Source organism: Lithobates pipiens, unplaced genomic scaffold (assembly GCF_037356315.1).
Source record: "Lithobates pipiens isolate NorthernLeopardFrog02 unplaced genomic scaffold, aLitPip1_a1.2 Scaffold_27, whole genome shotgun sequence".
NCBI classification, from domain to species: Eukaryota; Metazoa; Chordata; class Amphibia; order Anura; family Ranidae; genus Lithobates; species Lithobates pipiens.
Window position 1 is genome coordinate 181,765,208 of NW_027507788.1, and position 22,704 is coordinate 181,787,911.

At 44.9% G+C, this 22,704-nt stretch overlaps 1 protein-coding gene across 9 annotated transcripts in view; it reads left to right on the forward strand.

Annotated features, from left to right (window-relative positions):
• MTOR (mechanistic target of rapamycin kinase) overlaps positions 1-22,704 on the forward strand; it is a 190,400-nt gene that overhangs the window by 80,001 nt on the left and 87,695 nt on the right. For all 9 annotated transcript variants that reach the window (XM_077457968.1, XM_077457970.1, XM_077457966.1 and 6 more), the window contains one exon: positions 14,888-14,963. In XM_077457968.1, coding sequence (XP_077314094.1) covers positions 14,888-14,963 — 76 coding nt within the window. The remainder of the gene's footprint in view (positions 1-14,887; positions 14,964-22,704) is intronic.

The window sequence follows — 22,704 nt, forward strand, 5'->3', positions numbered from 1 at the left end:
GTGGACTAGGGCGAAGCCGTGGCTTCTCCTAAAAAAAAAACTGCTGCCCGCAGCTCGTCAGCGCCGGTCCTGGTGAAAAAAAAAAAAATCTATTTGCTGAAAATTTTAATCGATTTGACCTATCAACTCGATTCAAGATTCAAAACTATTTTTCCCCAGCCCTATGTGTGGGATGGGTTAGAGATAAGATATTTTCGTGGCATCCTCCATCTTCTCGTCATGTGTTGGGAAATGTTTGAGTAGCTGCAAGACTTGGGTTACTTGGCGGCAGGGGGTGACCTCACCATCTGCGCTACAGAAGCCAAGCAAAGGTAAGAATATTATCCATTTTGGCCCCACAGGTACTTTTTATGCAGCATTTTAAGGAAGGGGGAGGCACCTTTTGTATACCTGGACTTTGCAATTAAGCTGAAAGATCCGCTTTTATGGGATGTATCAATTGTTCTATGGTAGTATTTAGACAACGACATGGAGAGTCTGTCGTGTGATTCTGCTCTTTCATTGTCCAATGAGCAGACAGGTGACACTGGAAGCAAAATAGATGTCCCCATTAATGGCTTTGGTTGTGTGGTATGAACAAGTAAATTCTATGGACATAACTACAAATACTTGGGTAAGGTGCATACTTGTATGTATTTCAGCTATGTACATAGCTGTAAGGTTAGCTGTCCCCATTGAATCCAGTTGCTGTAGTTACAGCACATCCTTGGTTTTGCACAGACTTATGAGCCCCTTGGGTCTTATTGTGCTGTCAGTATTCTGCAACTCTTTAATATTACTGGGGAAATAGCTAGTGAATTTCACACCATTCGATGGCATCGCCTGCTTCTCCACTGCTGGCAGCAATAATATAACATAAGCAGACCTGGACACCCCGCCCGACAGAAACTCAATTCCCCGGGGTCTATTCTCCATCCCGAAACCAGCTGAAAAACAGTCCCCTCATCTCCGAAGAATGCGAGCAAGGAAAAGCGATTGCTACCAGTCGCTGCAGGAGGAGGCCTGCTGGGAAAGAGTATCAGATGCTCCAGAAAAACATAAATACTAAAAATCCAAGTCTGCAAAGGTATCCGACTTTTTTTTTTTTTTTTTTTTCCGCTTGATTTCCAACCTTAAGCAGTAAAACACCTTGCGGAGACCATTTCCATCCCAGGAGGTGATTGGATGAAGTCAGGAATCTGTATTAAACCTTGACTCGTTGTTTACCATGGAGAAATATGCATGCGGAATTAGTCATCAAAAAACCCTTAGCTAGAGAAATGTTCTGGAAATTACGGAGAGGAAGTTATTAAGGCTAAATGCTTCCATTATATAACCAGCTAGACTGCACATTTCTTCAAGGCACCGTGAAAGTTTGTTTTTTCACAGATACGGGAAGGGTTGGCTTAGGGGTTTTCTTTGTGTTTAAAAAAGCTTTGAGGTATCCAAGGAACACACAGGTCTTACTGAAATGGATATCCCTTTGAAATGGGAAAATTATGTAACCACTTAGTTTAAAAAGTTAAGAATTGTACCTTCTTTTATAATAGGAGAGACGCTAGCTTAGAGCACAGTGCCTGACACCTCGAAAATTTGTTTTTTGATCCTTTTGGTTCATAAGTGCATGACTTAAAGTAAATGTTCAGACGTTCCTCAGATGTACCACCAAACAACCTTCGCCTCCTCTAGATCATGGGTCCTTTAAACTTTCTAAAAAAAAAGGGTCAGTTTACTGTCCTTCAGACTTTAGGATGAAGGAATGGTGTCAGTGGGAGGAATGGTGCCCCATCATTGGTGTGAGTTATAGTGCCCCCCGTCATTGGTGTGAGTGGGAGGAATAGTGCCCCCCCCCCCCCCGTCATTGGTGTGAGTGGGAGCAATAGTGCCCCATCATTGGTATGAGTGGGAGCAATAGTGCTCCATTGTCAGTGGTAAGAATAGTGCCTCATGGTTGGTTTCAATGGGAGGAATGGTGCCCCATTGTTGGTGTTGGTGGGAGGAATGGTCCCTCCTATTAGTGGTAAAAATAGTGCCTCCATGGTTGGTATCAGTGGGAGGAATGGTGCCCCATTGTTGGTGTCGGTGGGAGAAATGGTCCCTTCCATCAGTAGGAAGAATAGTGCTTTAAGGACTGGATAAATGCACGCAGAGGGCCACAGTTTGGAGACCACTGCTCTAGAGCATATCCGCGCATTCATTTATAGATTACCTCGTTCCTGTAATGAGACTTATTCCCTGTGACATCAGTAGTCTAATGAAATTGTTAAAGGGCATTTGCTGGCAGGGGTCAGGTCCTGTTGACATAGGCTGGCCCCTCAAACTGCATCCCCTAAGAACCCTTTTCCTACACGGCGTGGACAGGCTCCTAGAAGTCGAGGTAGCAGCACTGTTTATCTGGTAGAGAATTCAATGTGGAGTGGGACAGAGAAAGTGAAGACAGGCCAGGTTTTATAGTTCAGCAGGCAGGGCTGACAACACTGGTCAGAATTTCAATGCACCAAGAGTCATGGTGTTGTCAGCACTTTTAAGAAGTTAGGAGCTTAGTGCATTTGTGACATGATCAGCAGACTTTCTTCTTCCTTTTTTTTTATTTTTATTTTTTATTTTTTTGTATGTGTGGTGCTTTTAAAGTTCTAAAACAGATGTGTATGTATTGGAGAAGTACTTAAGGTGGTTTTTGACCCATACATATACCCAGTGTAGTGAATGGCTCAGGTGATACACAGATTAAGCAAATCCTCCTACATGAAGTTGTCTCTGCCGTCTTCTCTTCAGCCATTCAAAGTCCAGAATTTGTACAGGATCTCTGACCTGAAAAGCTGACAGCTGAAGTTACATGAGTGAGGAGAGCTATGAGAGCTGATTGGAGGGAATGCACCCCCCCCCCCTTTTTTTTTTATTTTTTTATTTATTTTTTTTTTTTTTTTCACACAGGAACAGAACTGAGGCTGTCAATCAGCTGAAGATCTCTCCTCTGTCACCATTTTTATGTCTTTAGGTGTCAGAAGTGACTTGTACGGATAGCGGAGGAATGAGACACTGGACAGAAGTAACTCTAAAGCCAGGTACACATGGTCCGAATGTCGGGAGACATCTGCCAGTTGAATAAAAAAAAAGTCTGACATTCAGCCCGTGTGTATGTCAGTCGGTCCGACAGAAGCCGGCCCAACCCCACTGTAGGGAATACAACAGCTCAGTGGAGGAAGATCGCCGTGCTAACGTTGGACCTTTAGAACAGTGGCTCCAACTGGAACTGTTAGTCTTAAAAAAATAAAAATAAAAAATAAATAAAAACTTGGTGTGTACCAGGCTTTATTGTTCTTGACTGAGACCAGTACACACTATAGCAGGGATATGCAATTAGTGGACCTCCAGCTGTTGCAAAACCACAAGTCCCATCATGCCTCTGCCTGTGGGTGTAATGCTTGTGGCTATCAGTCTTGCTATGCCTTCCGGGACTTGTAGTTCTGCAACAGCTTGAGGGCCCCTAATTGCATATCCCTGCACTATAGTGTGATATGCCTTGTTCATATTTCATGTCTGAGGTTTACTACCACTTTAATTCTTTATCTTATTTTGCTGGCATACACTTAAAGCAGTTCAGGAAAGGTAAAGCTTAAATGCCATCATACCAGGTTTGTTTTCCCCGTTTTGCTATAATAAAACATTTTTGCAATTTAATGGGATCTTGTAATTTGAACGCTGACTTACCCAGATGTCTGCATATAGCTATGAATCGCATTTCAGGACTCCCCAGTAATGACCTGCACTAGTAGATTCTGCTTTGTTTGCACCTTCAGAAAGGTGGTGCAGGTAGAGGGTTGCAGCATTTCTTGTCCTAGTACTAGTCTGACCATGTCTCTCTCCCAACTTTCCACTGGCTTTTCAAAGTACCGTATATACTCGAGTATAAGCCGAGATTTTCAGCCTCTTTTTTGAGGCTGAAAGTGCCCCCCTCGGCTTATACTCGAGTCATCGCTGTCTGCCCGCTCGATCAGCGTGTCGAGCAGACAGACAGCGGCCATTCTGATTCAAAAGCCGCGCCTCCGGCTCCGCCTTCGCCTGTGATAGGCGGAACACTGAATTTCCCAGCAGCCTGTGTTCCGCCTATCACGGGCATCTTCTCATCCTCGTACTACGGACGAGGATGATACGACGTCCGTGATAGGCGGAACACAGGCTGCTGGGAAATTCAGTGTTCCGCCTATCACAGGCGAAGGAGGAGGCGCGGCTTTTGAATTTTACAATGGCCGCCGACGAAGAGGGCACGGGACGGAGGCAAGGCACGGCACGGGACGGGACAGGACGGGACGGGACGAAGGCAAGGCACGACACGGGACGGAGGCTCGGGACAAAGGCTCGGGACACAGGTAGGCTGGACACACACACACACACACACACACACACACACACACACACACACACACACACACACACACACACACACACGGATGGAGACACACACACACGGACGGATGGAGACACACACACACACAGGGATGGATGGATACACACACACACAGGGATGGATGGATGGATGGAGACACACACACACAGGGATGGATGGATGGATGGATGGAGACACACACACACAGGGATGGATGGATGGAGACACACACACACACAGGGATGGATGGATGGATGGACACACACACACACAGGGATGGATGGACGGACACACAGGGATGGACGGACACACAGGGATGGACGGACACACACACAGGGATGGACAGGCATGTCTCACCCTCGGCTTATACACGAGTCAATAAGTTTGCCAGTTTTTTTGGGGGTAAATTGGGGGCCTCGGCTTATATTCGGGTCGGCCTATACTCGAGTATATACGGTATCCTTGAAAGCTCCATCTACAGAACCAAAGCAGGAAAATAACTGCAATATGTAGATGAAGGATTGTTTCCAGGTGTCATATTTTAACATGGTTACCTGGATCCAGCTTGGACCAATATAACTATTTACCATATATATACCAAACCTGGCCAGTGTCCCTCAAAGCCAGAAATCACTGAAGTAGACACCACTACTCCAGTAATCTCCACTGGGTCCTGTGCTGAGAGGCTGGCCTGATGCCTTCTGAATGCAGGAGGCCAGGCACTTAGCATGGGCTCCATTTAGAGAAGGCTTTGCATTCTCTGGATGCAAAACGTGTTCTGATTGAACAAGGTGGAGAGTTGGGGGGTGGTGACATAACGCTCCCCACTTCATCCAATCAGAGAACGCATTAAATTAATGGAAAAAAGATGCAAAGCTTTCTTTGAATGACGCCCAGTCTGAGTGACTGATCTCTTGTGTTCAGCATGCTTCAAGCCAGTCTCTCAGCACTGGACTTTGAAGCAAGTGGAGAGCACTGCAAAAGTGGTGTCTACTTCAGTAATTTCCAGCTTCCAGGGGCAGTGCCCTGATTTGGTATATAGAGAATTGGTCCACAATAGATATTGGTCCACACTAACTGTAAAAATACACTGCCTGGCATTTCTTTTAAAATCCTTGTATTGCGGTGTGCCAAGAGGGCTTTATTATTTCTACAATGTTTTTTTTCTTTTCATACATCAGGGGTCACAGAGCCATAGTAGTTACTATGTGAGTTATATGGGCCACCTTCAGGTGATGGACACTGGCACACCCTAAGACAGTGATGGCGAACCTTGGCACCCTAGATGTTTTGGAACTACATTTCCCATGATGCTCACGCACTCTGCAGTGTAGTTGAGCATCATGGGAAACGTAGTTCCAAAACATCTGGGGTGCCAAGGTTCGCCATCACTGCCCTAAGATAAGAAGTGTACTCCCTATATAACCCCTCCCACTACTGGGGGTACCTCCCAGTTTTTTTGTTTTTTTTTGCCAGTGTCTAAGTTGTTGGCCTCATCCTGAATTCCTACCAAAGGTAGTGACAGGGTTTTGTTTAAACCAGCATATTGTGCTGCCTTCCTTTTTCCCAGAGCCTCGATCTAGGGAAGAGAAGTCACTACATTCCCTTGATGTAGTGAGAGCAGTCAAGGTCTTATTTAAAGGAGACTGCTCAGTTTAGCAAAACAGATGTTTTGTTTGTACTGCCAGACGGTCCTAAAAAAGGTCAGGCAGCATAAAAATCTACTAATTCCAAATGGATTCGTCAAGTGATTGTTCAGGCTTATGGTATAAAGAAGAAAATTCCTCCTTATCATGTTAAAGCACACTCCACCAGGGCTGTTGGTGCTTCTTGGGCATATGACCAGGCATCCATGGCTCAGATCAGTAAGGCCGCAACTTGGTCTTTAGTCCATACATTTACCAGATTCTATCAAATCGATGTAAAAATATTGAGGATATTGCCTTTGGGTGTAGTGTACTGCAGTATGAGTCCTCTAGTCTCTGAATGCCCTACTGTTTTTTGGTTGTCTCCCTCCCTTCGGTTGCCATTCCTATGGGACAGCCCACATAGTAACTACTATGGCTCTGTGTCCCCTGATGTATGGAAAGAAAACAGGATTTTTAAAAATGGCTTACCTATAAAATCCTTTTCTTTGAAGTACATCACGGGACACAAAGGTCCCTCCCTTCTTTGGTGTACACGTGTATTGCTTGGCTACAAAACAGGTACTCCCAGTAGTGGGAGGGGTTATATAGGGAGTACACTTCTTATCCTAGGGCGTGCCAGTGTCCATCACGTGAAGGTGGCCTATTAACCCACATAGTAACTACTATGGCTCTGTGTCCCCTGATGTACTTCAAAGAAAAGGATTTTACAGGTAAGCTGTTTTTAAAAATCCTGTTTTTCTATAAATATCGAAATCCCCATTTCAAGTGGAAGTTTTATTATTTTCTGGTGCGAGACAGTGGAGGATCCCTCATATCTGGTTAAGCCGTGTGACCGCAAGAAAGCAATATGGTGGATATTGATACTAACCAGTGTTCAAAGGATTGGTCCTGGTGTGGCGCTTGTTCTGGATTCTTCTTAACAACTTGGATTCTAATGATATGAAACAGGCTTATCCATGACCAGGTTTTTCTCTACCCACTGATGGCCCCTGGGTGATTCTGTCTCTTATTAGTGTCCAGTGTGTTTCAGGGGTAATAAAAATCCAACTTCTCCAGGACTTGGGTGTGGAAAAAGAGTAATGGACCCCAACAGTGAAAAGTACAGCAAACTTTCAGTAAAATGTTGAGGTAGCAATGCAGCGCACTGCATCTGTATCTATTCTGGGCAGTAGATTGCCAGCTCCTCTTTTCAGTTAATTTGGTAGTCATTTACCTGAATGCAGGTAAATACTGAAAGTTTGCTATAGCAGCTGTACTTTCCCTATCTGGTTGCGTCACTCTCCTCATCCAGGCCTTCAAGAAAGGGGGGTTCTCTTGCCCCTGAAACACCTAGGCTTGCAGCTGATGGTAAGACAGTCATTTCTATGTAACTTCTTCATTGTTTTTGTTTTTTATTTTATTTTTTTTATTGTAATTTTTTTTTGTTTTTGCATTGGTGCCCTTTTTCTTTTTAACAGCAGGTTGTCATTAGAGGCATTCATCGGGACTTTAATGCTAATTTTAGCTTTTCTGTCTAGGTCTAGTCTAGGTCTAGTCACTAAAGCTTACACAAGCATGCAAGAAACATTTTATCCCCTGCCATGTATGCTTGCTCCAGGTCTCTGACATAAGTGGAACAAGAATCGAGGCCAGTGACTTTTTTTTTAAAGGGCCAGCAATGGCTTTAAGTCAACTTTTATAAAAAAACAAAAAGCCTAGAGGGTATTTTGTGCATTTTTGGAGCAATCTGGACACTCGAGCTATGTGGAGAATATCAGTCAAGGTCCTAGATAGTGGTTAAAATCTGGTGGTGTCTGTGCAGCTGCTCCACCCCGGAAAGTATTTAGTGAATTTGTTCTTTATTTTTTTTTTCTTTGAGTCTTTATTTCCTTCTTTGCAAAGTTGGGCACCTGAATGTGGACATTTGGGTGTCTCAGCCAATGCTCCTCGAACTGCCGTTTCCAAATAGGAAAACATAATCGCCCAATAAAGTGCAATAACAAAGAACATTCAGTTGCCTTGTTTTATTAGGATCGGGGTGGGGGGGGTTCTCAAAGTTTGCCTCTGTTCCAGTGATTGGAACGTTATGGCTGGTTTATAAATAGTATGCGGACTTTGTGTTCCAACATGTCTGCCGTTTACCGCATAAAAACTTTAAAAGGAGAAACTGTAAAAGCAATCTTTCTATGTAAACAGTTACACTTTTTTTTTTTTTTTTTTTCTTAAATTTTGTATTTTTTTTCCCCAAGATGGTTTATGGCAAACTAGGCGGCATGGTCCTTATAATAAAAATAAAAAAATATTATTTTATACCTAAAATGTGTGGCACATGGCCAGTTCAACAGCTGCCTATGGCTTCAAGATTCAATTCTGGTTAAGACCCCTTTCACACTGGGGCGTTTTTCAGGCGCTTTAGCGTTAAAAAAAAGCGCATGTAAAGCGCTTGAAAGAAGCTGCAACTGCAATCCCAATGTAAAAGCCCGAGTGCTTTCACACTGACATAACTTTCACACTGGAGCGTTTTTCAGGCGCTTTAGCTTTAAAAAAAAGAGCCCGAAAGAAGCCGCAACTGCAATCCCAATGTGAAAGCACTTTGGCTTTTACATACCGAGGCGCTGCGCTGGCAGGGCGTCAAAAAGTCCTGCAAGCAGCTTCTTTGCAGCCCTTTTGGAGCGTTGAATACAACGCTCCTAAAGCACCCCTTTCCATTGAAATCAATGGGAAGCGCCTGTAAAACGCCTGAAAAGCGCTATTGGCAGCAACGTTTTGTGGGCGCTTTTAACCCTTTATTTGGCCACTAGGTGTTAAAAGCGCCCCAATAACGCCTGAAAAACGCTGGTAAAGCGCTGCTAGTTTAAGCAGCGATTTACGAGCGGTTTTCGGGCACTGACATTGTGAAAGGGCTCTTAAAGCACTTGGGCTTTCACATTGGGACTGCAGATGAGGCTTCTTTCAAGCGCTTTACAGGCTTTTTTTTTTTTTAACGCTAAAGCGCCTGAAAAACGCCCCAGTGTGAAAGGGGTCTAAGAGTTAGTGTATGTTTACTCCAGTTATTGTTTTTCTGGATTTTCATAGGGTGGTGAAGAATTAGAAACCTTGTCAGGTTTTTTACTGTGGACTTGGTTTTGGGATTTCCCCTCACTTAGCGTTCTGTTGGTAAAAAAAAAAAATACTTTACTATACAGGAAGTGAGAGTAGAGACCCAGCTGGTCCGCACCATAATATAGTAGCCAGGAGAGGCCCAGGCACAGTTTGTGAAGGCAGTGACACCGGGAAGAAGACGCCTTTGGGCCTTTGGGCTGTGTCTGGGTTTAGCTCATTCAGCTTGTTAGCATAGTAGTATCTTGCAGGATGACTTAAAAACGAAGTCTAGTCTAGAAGTGGTACATGAAATGGGATCATAGCTGTAAAAATGGATATGTGTACTGGCTCTTGATAAAGCTTGGCCGTTCGTTATTTAAAAAAAAAAAAATTCTCATTCAACAAGTAGGTTGAATGAAAACAAAAAAATTACCAGATTTCCCCCATCCATACTCGTGATGTGAACATGGAATCACTCCCACTGTGTTGTATTCTGATGGCAGGGAGATCAGTGATGCCGGCTATAACGTACTAATGTTTTTTTGTCTAAACAAAAAAAAAAATAATAATCTGTTGCAGATTACAAGTTCATGAATGTGGTAGCTGCAGTCATTCTCTTATTGTAGGTCTTTTTCCTTTATTTTCACCTGGAGATCTCCTGAATAACCCACTTCCTGTCCCTGGGTGGCAACACTCACCTACTCTATCTGTGGGGGGGCATGGTTGTCACCTAGGCTGGACTTTAAACTTGTCTTCATCTCCATTTAGAAGAGGGGGTTGAAGGGATTTGAAGTTTACGCTAGTAAGATGATGTTGTTTATGCTCCAATTTCAGTTTACAGGAAGTGAAACCTGCTATGCATTTGTGGTAGGATCAACATTAAAAGAAATAAACGAATGCGACCGCCACTTTTAACTGCAGTTTGTACATGATAGAGGCTTCTCATCCAAGAGGGTAAAATGGTTCTCCTGTAACCTGCAAGTGTAAGCCACACATACCCAGTCTTTAAGGTGTCAGAATTTTATACAGATTTGAAGAACAGATCTAAATATGGTCTTGACATCAAATGTAGAGGCTGTCAGATATGATGGTTGCATTCATTTAGTTTTTTCAGCCTTAAAACCATTTCAGCGAGGACAAAAAATTTGTTGATCTTGCCAGAAAAGCAAAGTTCTTGTCCATTCCTGTGAGCTGAAATGAGAGCTTAAACGATGTTCTCTCTTGTGTAAACTACTAATCCCATCAACTCCCTCCTCCTCCCCTCCCCTCTCTTGCTTCCTCCTCTTCCCCTCCCCTCTCTTGCTCCCTCCTCTTCCCCTCCCCCTCCTCTTCTTCTCCCCTCCCTTGCTCCCTCCTGCTCCCTCGTCTTCGCCTCCCCTCTCTTGCTCCCTCGTCTTCGCCTCCCCTCTCTTGCTCCCTCGTCTTCGCCTCCCCTCTCTTGCTCCCTCGTCTTCGCCTCCCTTCTCTTGCTCCCTCGTCTTCGCCTCCCCTCTCTTGCTCCCTCCTCTTCGCCTCCCCTCTCTTGCTCCCTCGTCTTCGCCTCCCCTCTCTTGCTCCCTCCTCGTCTTCGCCTCCCCTCTCTTGCTCCCTCCTCGTCTTCTCCTCCCCTCTCTTGCTCCCTCCTCGTCTTCTCCTCCCCTCTCTTGCTCCCTCCTCGTCTTCTCCTCCCCTCTCTTGCTCCCTCCTCGTCTTCTCCTCCCCTCTCTTGCTCCCTCCTCGTCTTCTCCTCCCCTCTCTTGCTCCCTCCTCGTCTTCTCCTCCCCTCTCTTGCTCCCTCCTCGTCTTCTCCTCCCCTCTCTTGCTCCCTCCTCGTCTTCTCCTCCCCTCTCTTGCTCCCTCCTCGTCTTCTCCTCCCCTCTCTTGCTCCCTCCTCGTCTTCTCCTCCCCTCTCTTGCTCCCTCCTCGTCTTCTCCTCCCCTCTCTTGCTCCCTCCTCGTCTTCTCCTCCCCTCTCTTGCTCCCTCCTCGTCTTCTCCTCCCCTCTCTTGCTCCCTCCTCGTCTTCTCCTCCCCTCTCTTGCTCCCTCCTCGTCTTCTCCTCCCCTCTCTTGCTCCCTCCTCGTCTTCTCCTCCCCTCTCAAATCTAGTGTAGATGAACACAGGTTGATATAAAGAGGGGTTCCGCCTACCTCTTTAAAAATAAGTCAGCAGCTAGACATACTGTAGCTGCTGACTTTTAACATTAGGACACTTGCCTGTCCTGGAGTCCAGCGATGTTGGCACCGCAGCTGTTTCCATGAGCTGGTTGGTTGCTGCCACCGCCATTGTTGGTAAGGGAACTTTTTGGCTTCACGGCCGGGTCTATACTGCGCATACACAAAGCGTGCTGCACGCTCGCTGGCCTGGTAGAAGGGGAGGGAGGGGACTGAGCTGCTGAAGTAATCCGCCGGGGCCTGGTCTCCTGGAAGCGGGAATAGGGTACCCGTAAAATACAGCCCAATGTGGCACTGGAGGGGGCAGGAATATCCAATTTTGGGTGGAACTCTGCTTCAAAGGCTAATTTTAGTTTTTTTCAATTACATGTTATACTTGCCTGCTCTGTGTAATAGTGTTTCACAGAAATGGCCCTAATCCTCCTCAGGTCCCCTGCCAGCCCTCCTGGCCCCTCTCTCCTGCCGAGTTCCACCCCCCCCCCCCCCCCCCAAGCAAGCAGCTTTCTATGGGGCTCTCATGCACATTGCTGGATCAAGATTCAAACTCAAACTTTAAAGTCCAGTCTGAGTGACAACCATGGCTCCCTCCATAGATGTAGTAGGTGAGGGTAGCCACCCAGAGGCAGGAAGTGTTGTTCCGAGGATCACCAGATGAAAATAACAGGAGACTAAAAGGGTAAGCAAGGCAACCACCACAATGAAAAACTGGTTAGGTGCAATATATTACTTTTTTGTTCTTGGGTTTAAATATCCTTTAACTACAGTTTCTACATTGCTAATAATAGTCTTCTCATGCAAGAGGGTGAGATAGTTCTCCTTCTGTAGACCGCAAGTGTAAACGCATACATCCCGCCTTTTAAGATGCAGGAATTTCTACAGATACGGAGAGCAGAAGTAAATAGGATGATGTCTTTGAAAAGTAAATAAACATTTCCAAGATGTATTATTAGGACCATGCCGCCACATGGTTGCCATAAACCATTTCTACCTCCACTTTCTCTCCAGTCATCACGTATAATCTAATTCCCATGGGAATCCTGGAGAATTCCTAATAAAACTGTCACTGGAGTTCCTTGTTTGATTTCATGTAGCGTGTGGCTGTTAAAAGTTGCCCTAATACCCTTTTTGTAGTATTTCACTTTCATGTCTCTGTGAGATCTTGGCCCAGAGGGCTCTCTTACCCCGGGTTCAACCGTTATCACACAAGACTTTCATTGTCCTTGCAGCCGTGCGCCCGAAACGCTTCACATCCCACGAGCCGAGGCGTGAAAGTTGACGAGAGGCAGGTTAGGCCTTGATGCTCAAAGTACGTCTGGCATACAGATGTGTTGGAGGCTGACAGACAGGCTCTTAGGAAAAGGAAATCCAGTGTTTGCCTATGACTTTCTCCGCTGTTGTAGTGTCAATAAATACAACCGGGCGCTCGGCGGGCCCCTTCACTCAAGTGTCAAGCTCCTGAACCGCATAGACCTCAATCAAACGCCTTGGGAGCGCGGCGCGAAGGACCACTCTTAACGTCAAAGAGCTTAGTGGGGAGCGATTGCTTTGGATCAAAAATTCTAAAACCCAGATGCTATTCCGCACCGTGCTGTGAAAATAATCGGCGTTTTAACAGAAGCTCTTTTACATTAACGTCTGGAGGTCTCATTAATGCTTCTGATATATTCAGCCTCCTGAGATTTTAAATCTTTCGGATTTGTTATTTCTGTCTTGCCAAAAGCTCTGCTGGTCAGGGTTGATCTGTACTTCATTGTACGGAGACCATTTTCTCAATTTCACCCCCCCCCCCCTTTCTGACCGCAGAAATGTGGTTTGTGTTGCATGCTTCTGTGGTCTTAAAAATTGAATTTGTTTGATTACATAAATATTGAATCCATGGAAGTAACAGAATTTAGAAGCTCTTTGTACTTTTGAGAAGGTTTTGTAAACCGCTTCTAAAACGAGAACAGAATTTTCCGTCTTGTTTTTATTTTTTTCGGTGATTTAGGTAGAAAATGACAGTAAATCCGAGCGTCCTGCTTGGCGCGCGGTCTCTCCAGAATGCTTGTAACAAAGGAGCCAGTGTTTAAATGTTTATGTGACATTCCATTGCTGGAGGTAGTTGTACCATTGGGGGATATATACCAACATTGGTTTGTGATGCATTTGTGGTTTTTGCTTCCTAGGAATTCTATGATAAATGATACAACATATATCGTCCTGTAAAGGGCCGGCAAACCTAATGCAAAAAGGGATTTTATGCCAGGGAACTGCTAGTAAAAAATGAGTGTGTTCAACTTAACTGCTTGCTTAAAAACATGTATTATAGACCTAACTTGTCAGTGTAACACAATCCTCCTTGGCTGACATTTTGGTCCCAGTGAACCTAGAGGCCCCTTTCAGGTGTTTTTCAGGCGCTACAGCGCTAAAAATAGTGTCTCTATAGCGCCTGAAAAAATCTGGCCCCTTTCACTCCAGTGTGAAAGCCGGAGGGCTTTCACACTGGAGTGGTGCGCTAGCAGGATGGTCAAAAAAAAGTCCTGCTAGCCGCATCTTTGGAGCGGTGAAGGAGCGGTGTATTCACAGTTCCTAAACCACTCCTACCCATTGCAATCAATGGGGCAACGCGGCTATACCGCTGGCAAAGCACCGGCAAAGCTGCGCTTTGCGGGCAGTTTTAACCCTTTTTCGGGCCGCTAGCGGGGGTTAAAACAACGGTAAAGCGGCGCTAAAAATAGCTCCACGTTACCGCCGACGCCTGCACCGCCCCAATGTGAAAGGGGCCAGACTGAGATATTTTTTCATGCTAAATAATGTGTATGATAAACACTTAACCACTTGGCCTCTGGAAGATGTAACTCTCCCTCTCCCCCACTGGCTCTAACACTGAGAACTGAGCAATCGAACCCCGCCAATCACTTGGTTCTCAGAGTTCCCTGGGCAGAGAACTATCAGTAACCGTCAAGTCGGCTGTCTGCCCCCTGCGTTGAGTGGATCACTGGCTTTTGGAGGAAGTGGGAGCGACCATTTGAGGTTCTCATGGGCTCCGGGCATGTGGGTGGATCCTGACCATATGGTCGTGATCTTTCCCGCGCCTGGACCGGCTCTGTGACGTCGGCTGACAGTGGGCTGCTGAGAACTGGTCACAAGAGTGCAGAACAACATCTTCCTGCCACCTTTTTAGATGATATAATCAGCTGGGAGGTGAGCCAACATGCCGGTGTCCACTCAGAATTGAAAACCCAGTTGTGGGTATCCAAGCAATATGGATATCTCATTCAGGATCAGACAAAAGGAATGATTCTAGGAGGTCCTGGTCAGAGGTATGTATTGCAGAATTTGGCAAGCACCTCTGTGTAAGAACTACAGGTCCCAGCATGCCTGGGTTGGGCGGGTTGCCAGTGCCTGGTGTGTAGTTGTTCCTGCTTCCATAACAGTTGATGTATGGCTTTTGTTTCCAGTACCCAGGCATTCATCTAACCGCGTGCGTGCGGCCATAAAATAACAGTTTGACATTGTTGGGATAGTTCAGCATTATTGCCCATTACATAAGTGCTTGGCTGTCTGCCAGTGTGGGTGCGTGGATGTCTGTGTGACTGAGTAGTGTTTTATATCACCGTTCTGCATTGTGTCCAGAAGGACTCCTCATATTGTCTGTCTTCTCTTTTTTTGTCTCTCTCAGCATTAACAATAAGCTCCAGCAGCCGGAGGCAGCATCCGGGGTCTTAGAGTTTGCTATGAAGCATTATGGGGAAATGGTGAGTGTGTCCTGCGTCCAGGGTTGCTGCATAATCACGCCAACTAAAATAACACATCAAAGCGATTTTATGTATTCTCCTGAATTATTTGCAGGCTTCTAAAAATTCCAAAGTTCTGTGAAAATCACTGAACTTGTTGTGGTGTGTATATTATGGGTATTCTGTTTCTAAAACCGATACAAGAAGCGCAATCTGGATTAAAGAAGTACAGCCAATGTATTTCTCCTGTGGATCACTGGAGTGCAGTCCATTCTGCACTCTTGTGACCCATTTTCAGCAGACAGCGGGCTTCACCCTGCTGTCTGTCCCAGTGCTGGTCTAGGGTCGGGCAAGATCGTGACAATATGGTTGGGATCCGCCCACATGCCTAGACCCATCTCAGGCTCTGAGAGCCTGAACCGGCCGCTTCCACCCCCTCCACAGCCCAGCGAACCAGTGAGCGCAGGGAGGGGACAGGGCAGATGACCACTGAGTGACAGGCAGGTAGCAGTGCTGAGTACCAAGCAATTGGCTGCGTTTGATTGCTCGGTTCTCAGTGTTAGAGTCAATGGGGGACCGATGCTACAATCACTTGGTAACTATGATTTAAAAAAATTAAAAAATATTCCCATACTTCTCTTAAGAAATACACAGAAAATATCATTCAATTTTTATTGAGCAGACTCGCGTCAGTTAACCCCTTGGGGCCAGCCGTACGGAAATATGCGGCCTCCCGGCACCTGGTCCTTAGCACAGAGGGGCTACAAAATTTGCGTGAATTGCCTCCACTACACCTTTGCTGAGAGCACAGGCTTTTGCCAACTTTTTGCACTCTGTGCAGTACGAGCTACTTAGTGGAGGCAAGTATAACATGTTTGTTATTTTAAATAAAAAAAAAAACACAAGCCTTTACAATCCCTTTAAAGCCTAACTCCAGCCTAATTTTTTCCTTTTTAGTTTTGGCTAGTTTACTTTTAATGTAGCTAAAATTCTCTAAATCTTCCCTGCTATATCCAAAACAAAATCAAAGGTTTTCTGGCTGGAGCTGTGCTTGGAATTTTACATGGAAACATAGAAGAGGGGCAGCAGAAAAGCTCAAGTGGTCCACCAGGTTTACCACTACAAATGCCCAACTACCTTATTTATTGGCGTATAGCACGCACCTTTTTTCCCCTTAAAATCAGGGTAAAATTGTGGGTGTGTGTTATACGCCGATTCCCCACTGATTGCGAGCCTTGGGCGGCTTTCTGCTGCCGAAGAACACCCAAGCACCGCCGAGATACACAGGATATCCGACTCTATCTCGGCGGTGCCATTTTTAAAAGGCAAAGTTGAGAATTAAATGGACAAAGCTGCATATGACACTGACAAGGGTGAAATGATGGCCAAGCCTGCATGACAAAGCTGCAAATGACACTGATAAGGCTGCATTGATGGGCATTTAAATTAAATTTTTTTTTTTTGTTTTTTTTTTTTTCCTTAAACTTCCCTCCTAAAAGTTTTTTTCCTTTTAAAATTACCTCCTAAACTTGGGGTGCTTGTTATACGCTGATAAATACGGTATATGTTTACCAACCCTGAGAATTAAAGTGCAGTTGTATCTCAACACCACAAAATGAAAACGCCATTTCATTCATTTTTATTCAAAGCAAACTCACCCATCCTTCCATGTTTCATGCTATATTTTGTTGAGAAATCATAAAAAAAAAAAAAAACCCTCCCCTAGCATTTATAGCCATGGTCATCTTGACTAAGGGCAGACAATTCATGTAGCATTTACCACCTACAAGCCCTCTGCTCTTAGCTCAGGCATGCAGGCAGGAGGGTGTGCTTAGTTGGGTAAGCCTCGTCTCTCCTCCTCTCCAGATAAAATTTTTAAAAAATTTCCATGAAGTCTCCTGGGATGTATGACATCATTTTGGCCTTGGCCAGAAACCAGCAAGCAGCTGAATAAAGGTTAAAAGAATAAATTAAAACAAGTAAATACAGTGCCTTAAAGTATTCATACCCCTTTACATTTTCCACATTATGTCCTGTTACAACCAAAAAAAGTATTGGAGTTTTATAAGGTAGACCAACACAAAGTGGCACATAATTGTGAAGTAAAAGGAAAATGATAAATGGTTCAAAATTTTTTACAAATAGGTGAAAAGTGTGGTGTGCATTTGTGTGGCGCCCCCCTGAGTCACTACTTTTGTAGAACCGCCTTTCACTACAATTACAGCTACAAGTCTTTTTGGGGATGTCTCTGCCAGATTTGCACATCTAGAGTGACATTTTTGCCCATTCTTCTTTGAAAAAGAAGAGTCTCATAAAATGTATTTACGTTTTTGGTTGTAATGACAAAATTTGGAAAATGCCAAGGGGAATGGATACTTTTTCAAGGCACTGTATAATGGTCATTCCTACCTATATACTAATTCTATCAGCATAAGGATTACAAATACAGTCATGGCCAAAAATATTATATGTATTTGCTAAAATGTAGATTTGCCAACTGTCCTGCCCTTGCTATTGCCTAAACATAAGCATAAATCCTAGACCACTTGGGAAGCTCCAGATACCAATGGAGTTTGTCACATGACTAACCAAAGAGTAATTTGGTGACATGACTCCCACTACGGCACATAATAAAAAAGTGCACTGCATTGCAACTTAACACATGTTACATGCCTACAGGTGAACAGGGGGTGCAGTTTTTGGGCCATTGGCTGTCCACTCAGTGCTTGTAAACAATCACCTTGTATAACAACCTATTAAGTTTTTAACCACTTGCCGCCCGCCATATAGCAAAATGACGGTGGCAAAGTGGTTTTAATATCCTGACCGGATGTCATATAATGTGATCAGGATATTAAGCCGCTGCGGGCCCCCGGGGGCACGCATCGCGGCGATCATTGTTGCTGGTTGTCAGTCTGACACACCGCAACTACGATCTCGGTAAAGAGTCTCTTTACCATGTGATCAGCCATGTCCTTTTACGGCTGATCAGTGTAAATAGGAAGAGCTGGTGATCGGCTTTTCCTCACTCGCGTCTGTCAGACGCGAGTAGAGGAGAGCCGATCGGCTGCTCTTCTGACGGGGGGGGGGGGGGGGTGTCTGTGCTCATCGATTATCAGCACAGCCCCCCCCCCAGCATGCCCTCACTGGACCACCAGGGATGCCAGTCAGTGCCCACAATGGATGCCAATCAATGCCCATAATGGATGCCAATCAGTGCCCACAATGGACATCACTGCCATGCATTGATTGGCATCCATCCCTTCAATACCGTACACTACGATGCCCATCCGTGCCGCCTATCGGTGCCCATCCGTGCCACCCATCCATGCCACCTCTCGGTGCCTATTTGTGCCACCTCTCAGTGTCTGTGTGGCATGTCGGTGCCACTTCATCGGTGCCCATCAGTGCCGCCGAAAACTTATTTACAAAGTTTTGTAACCGAAACAAAAAAGTTTTTTTTATCAAAATTTTCTGCTTTTTTTTTATTTGTTTAGCAGAAAATAAAAATCCCAGAGGTGATCAAATACCACCAAAAGAAAGCTCTATTTGTGTGAAAAAATATAAAAATTTAGTTTGAGTACAGTGTAGCATGACCGCGCAATTGTCATTCAAAGTGCGACAGCGCTGAAGGCTCAAAATTCGTCTTGGCAAGAAGGTGTATAAGTGCCCGGTATTGAAGTGGTTAAAATATAAATTAAAGGCAAAACATTTGTATATTTTAGATATAAAAAAAAAGCATTATAAAGACCACTTTTTTTTTATTTTATTTTTTTTACTTTTTTGCCTTTTTTATACGTTATCCCATGCCCTCTACTCTCAGCTGCATAAGATCTGGGGGAGGAGAAGCAATAATACACTGATTTTCCCAGTGAATGGTTGTGCAGGGAAGGCGGGGGGTTTGGGCGGTGTCAGGACAAGTCTGATCATTGGAGGAGAGCAGAGTTCCCCTGCTTAGCGTAGTCAGAACAACCCCTACCCGCCGTCTGCCTCCTGGGGCTTTTAAGGGTTCTAAATGCCGGGAGGCTGGCAAATGGATCATATGACCGTTGTAATTGGCTGTCAGTGGTCACATGAAAGCTCACAATTGCTAGTATGCATTGGGATCTTTCCGGTACTCGCCGGCTACCGTGCTTGGATCGCGTTCTCATCGCTGTAAATGATTTCACACAAAAGAAGCAATACCAAGAAAACGGGAGACTTGCTCATACATGGTACAGCAGGCACATATCAGGAGTATGAAACGTTGGGCTTGCGTATTCTTTAAAGCAGTGCTCAATATTCCTCATGTTAACGTTACAACTGAATAACATTGTGACAGAGGCCTTGGAATGGGCTACCAATGCACAGCATCGGAGCTAACACTGGAACTGCACCGCCTGCTGTACAATGATTTGGTTGCCATTCTGATTGATCCATTACTGCAATACATAGGCGTGACGTCAGCCTAACACAACAGATTTTTATCTGTGTGCATACGTTTGTCCACGTGATTGCTCAGATGTATTCCGGCTGCTTCCTACCTTGATTTTGACTTGTGTTTAAAGTTTGGCAGTTCTCCCACATGTGAACAGTGGTTGCCTTCACATCTGGAAACCTGACAAATGTGAGCTGAACACGGATTTTATGTACTTTGTGTCAGTGATCTGCTACACCGTATATATTGCTTTCTTAGTTCACTTTTATCTTTATGATAGTTTCAATATTTTAAAAATATTGGCCGCTGGTTTCTTTTGAACAAATTATGATTTATTAAACTGAAGCTAAATCAAATCGCTAAAACCGCCCACAAGCTTTAACATGCTTATGCCGTTCAAAAGCGTTGTTTAGTCTTTTAAAATCAACAGTTTTCATTAACATAATCCATGGAGGATCCTGCCATGAGTGTCCTTGTTTAGGAATGTCCCGTGACAACGCTCTGTCCCTGCCTTCCTGTAAATCCCTTTGTGTAACCTTGTCACGTGCTCCTGGAGGAGACTACAGAAGGCCGTGCCAACGGCCACTGCACACGTATGGTCCACTGCTGTCTTCATCAGGATACTGGTCCTATGCAATGATGTGCACCAATGTATATAGACAGGAGGAGGCTTAAGAGGTTGCATATTGACAGCACTAAGGATGAGGGGTAAAAACAGTATTTTATTAAAAAAAAATATATATTGTTTTGCAGGGCTGGAAAATCCAGGCACTGGTTCATTAAGAGCTGTTGCTGACAGGTAGACTGGCTCAAATGGTGATCCTGTTTTGAAAGAGCAAGAACTACGTGAGTGTAGCAGCTAATGTGACTGTATGAACGTCAGCTGCACTCAGAACAGATCGAACAAAGTTCTTTGAAATGTGAACTAAGATCAGTCTGTTCTGCACAACACCGGCTGCCAATACTCGCATTAGCTGTTCCGTTCTAGTGCAGTACGGGCTTTATCTAATAGCCCCGACATTTCAATGTCCGCTTTCCCACTGACATTTTGTCAGCTCAGGGACCACAGCTTGTCTGTTTTGTGAGACTCCGCTACCACAAAGCCGGCGAGCCACGCTATAGGCCCCTTTCAGACAGAGCAGAATCTGTCTAAGCATAAAAATTGCGCAAAAAAAAAAAAAAAAAATGGCTTTGGTTCCCCACACCAAAATCCATACCAGACCCTTATCTGAGCATGCAGCCTGGCAGGACAGGAAAGAGGGAGATAGGAGCCCATAACACCACCCTGTTTTTGACAAAACAGTTCCAATGTCCACCACGATGGGCGTCCTCGTGATTCCGATAAAAAAAAAAAAAAAATGCAGGTTCTTTGGGTGAGGTCACCGCATGGCCACGCCCCATAGTTATACAAGACAGCCGAACTGGCAAAACGGCGTGAGACGTCATCATGGGAAGCACATTATAATTTTTTTTTATTTTTTATCAGGGCAAATGCCATCATGATTGGTGCTACCACAGGGGACAATATCAAAAATTAATAAAGGTCAAAAATTGCCTCCTGCTTTTCTTATACTACACTTTTTTTTTTTTTCTTTGGGTGACTGTGTTGGGGGGGGGGGCTACCCCATACTCATTCATGACCCCCGTAGCCCAGGGTTGTGGATAGGAGGCCCTTGTCCCCATCAACTTGGGGGACATAGTGCTGTGTGCCCCAAAGCCCTCCCCATCCTCAAGTTGAGGGTATATGACCTGATATGGTTCAGGAGGGGGCGGGGCTCTCGCACAGAAGGTGTTTTTTTGGTTTATCTAATAAATGCATATAATGCATTTAGATAAAGTGGTTCGAAAGGCAGATTTTTTTTTTTTTTTATTGAATTGCTGATTGTTCTGTAATGTTAAAGGATAAGCTCCCGCCCCCCGTCGGAGCTGTACTAGCTTTCAATTCTGTGCATGAATGAACTAAAAGTATTGCAACATCCTTTGTCGAGATGTGATTCTCAATGAACTACTACAGTGCTGTGGAGCGCCGTGGTGGTTCATAGATTATTTCTGCCAGTGTATCTGCTTGCCCATACAGATACACTGACAGGTCTGCAGGGGATCTGCAATGCTTTTCAGGCTCCAAAAAGATAAATGCACATTTTTTATTTTTTTTACCTGCAATAAAATTGCAATTATTTTTAAAGTGAATTTTTATTTTTTAAATCAATAAAAATTATTTGCAAAAAAAAAGAATACCTTAACCGTATCTTCATCTGATTGGATGCAGGCGCTGTTTGGTTGAAAATTTCTGCCTGGCTGCTTGACATGGAGGAGGTCCAGCCTGGGTGAAAAAAAAAAAATTAAGTCAGCAGCTACGAATACTGCAGCTGCTTACTTTTAATATTAGGGAACTTACCTGTCCAGGGTGCCCGCAATGTCTGCACCCCAGCCGATCTTCTGATCGCCTCCCAGGTGCTGCCTCCGCTGCCATTCCTGGTAAGGGAACCAGGCAGTGAAGCTTTTCGTCTTGGCTGGTTCCCTACTGCGCATGTGCGAATCCCTTTCGAATTGGCCCGCAAGTGAGGAAGGGTCCCCCAGAGAGGTGGTAAATGTGACACTGGAGGGGAGGAGGAAGCATATAAGCATAAGTTACGATTCTGGGTGCAACTCCATTTTAAGTCAAAGCCACTCACAGAATAAAATTCAACCCATTCGCCAGGAATCCGTGGATATTTGATCAGTGTATGGCTAGCTTAAGAGTTAAAATCTGTCCCCCTTTTACAGGATGTTATGTTCACACTTAAGCCACACAAGTAGACTTTGCTATGGATGGCGGCAGTAGTGGAGAACAGACGAGGAAACGGTTGACAGAAGTGGCGGAGTTGAATTTATTCCCCTAGCCAAGGCCTCTTCACAAAGGCCTACTGTGTTAGGTAAACGGTGGAGAAAGCGACTTTAATTACTTCCTGCAAGGCTCAACTGTTAGAGAAACGTCTCCCAATTACCTCACCCTCCCAGAGAATAACGTCATTGTGCGAGGGGCACCCAGAGCAGGGCCATCCCGCATCCAAAGGCACTGCTCACAGATCCTCCTTCAAAGCCAAGTCCTTTCGGCTCTGTGCTGATCTGGGATATCCCTGGAGTACCGTGTCATTCTGCAGAGACCCAGGGCAAGGAGCCATGACCTCAGCTCAAAGACCGCAGGTCTCTCTGAAGTCATGTAGGACGATCAGAGAGGATTCTGGAAACCTGAGGATTAGCAGGGAACCTTTTGACGTGCCCCCTAAACCACAGCTTCCCAGGAAAGTTTATAGATCTTAAGCCAAAGAATCCCACAAACCACTCGAACGCTAACCACAGGCA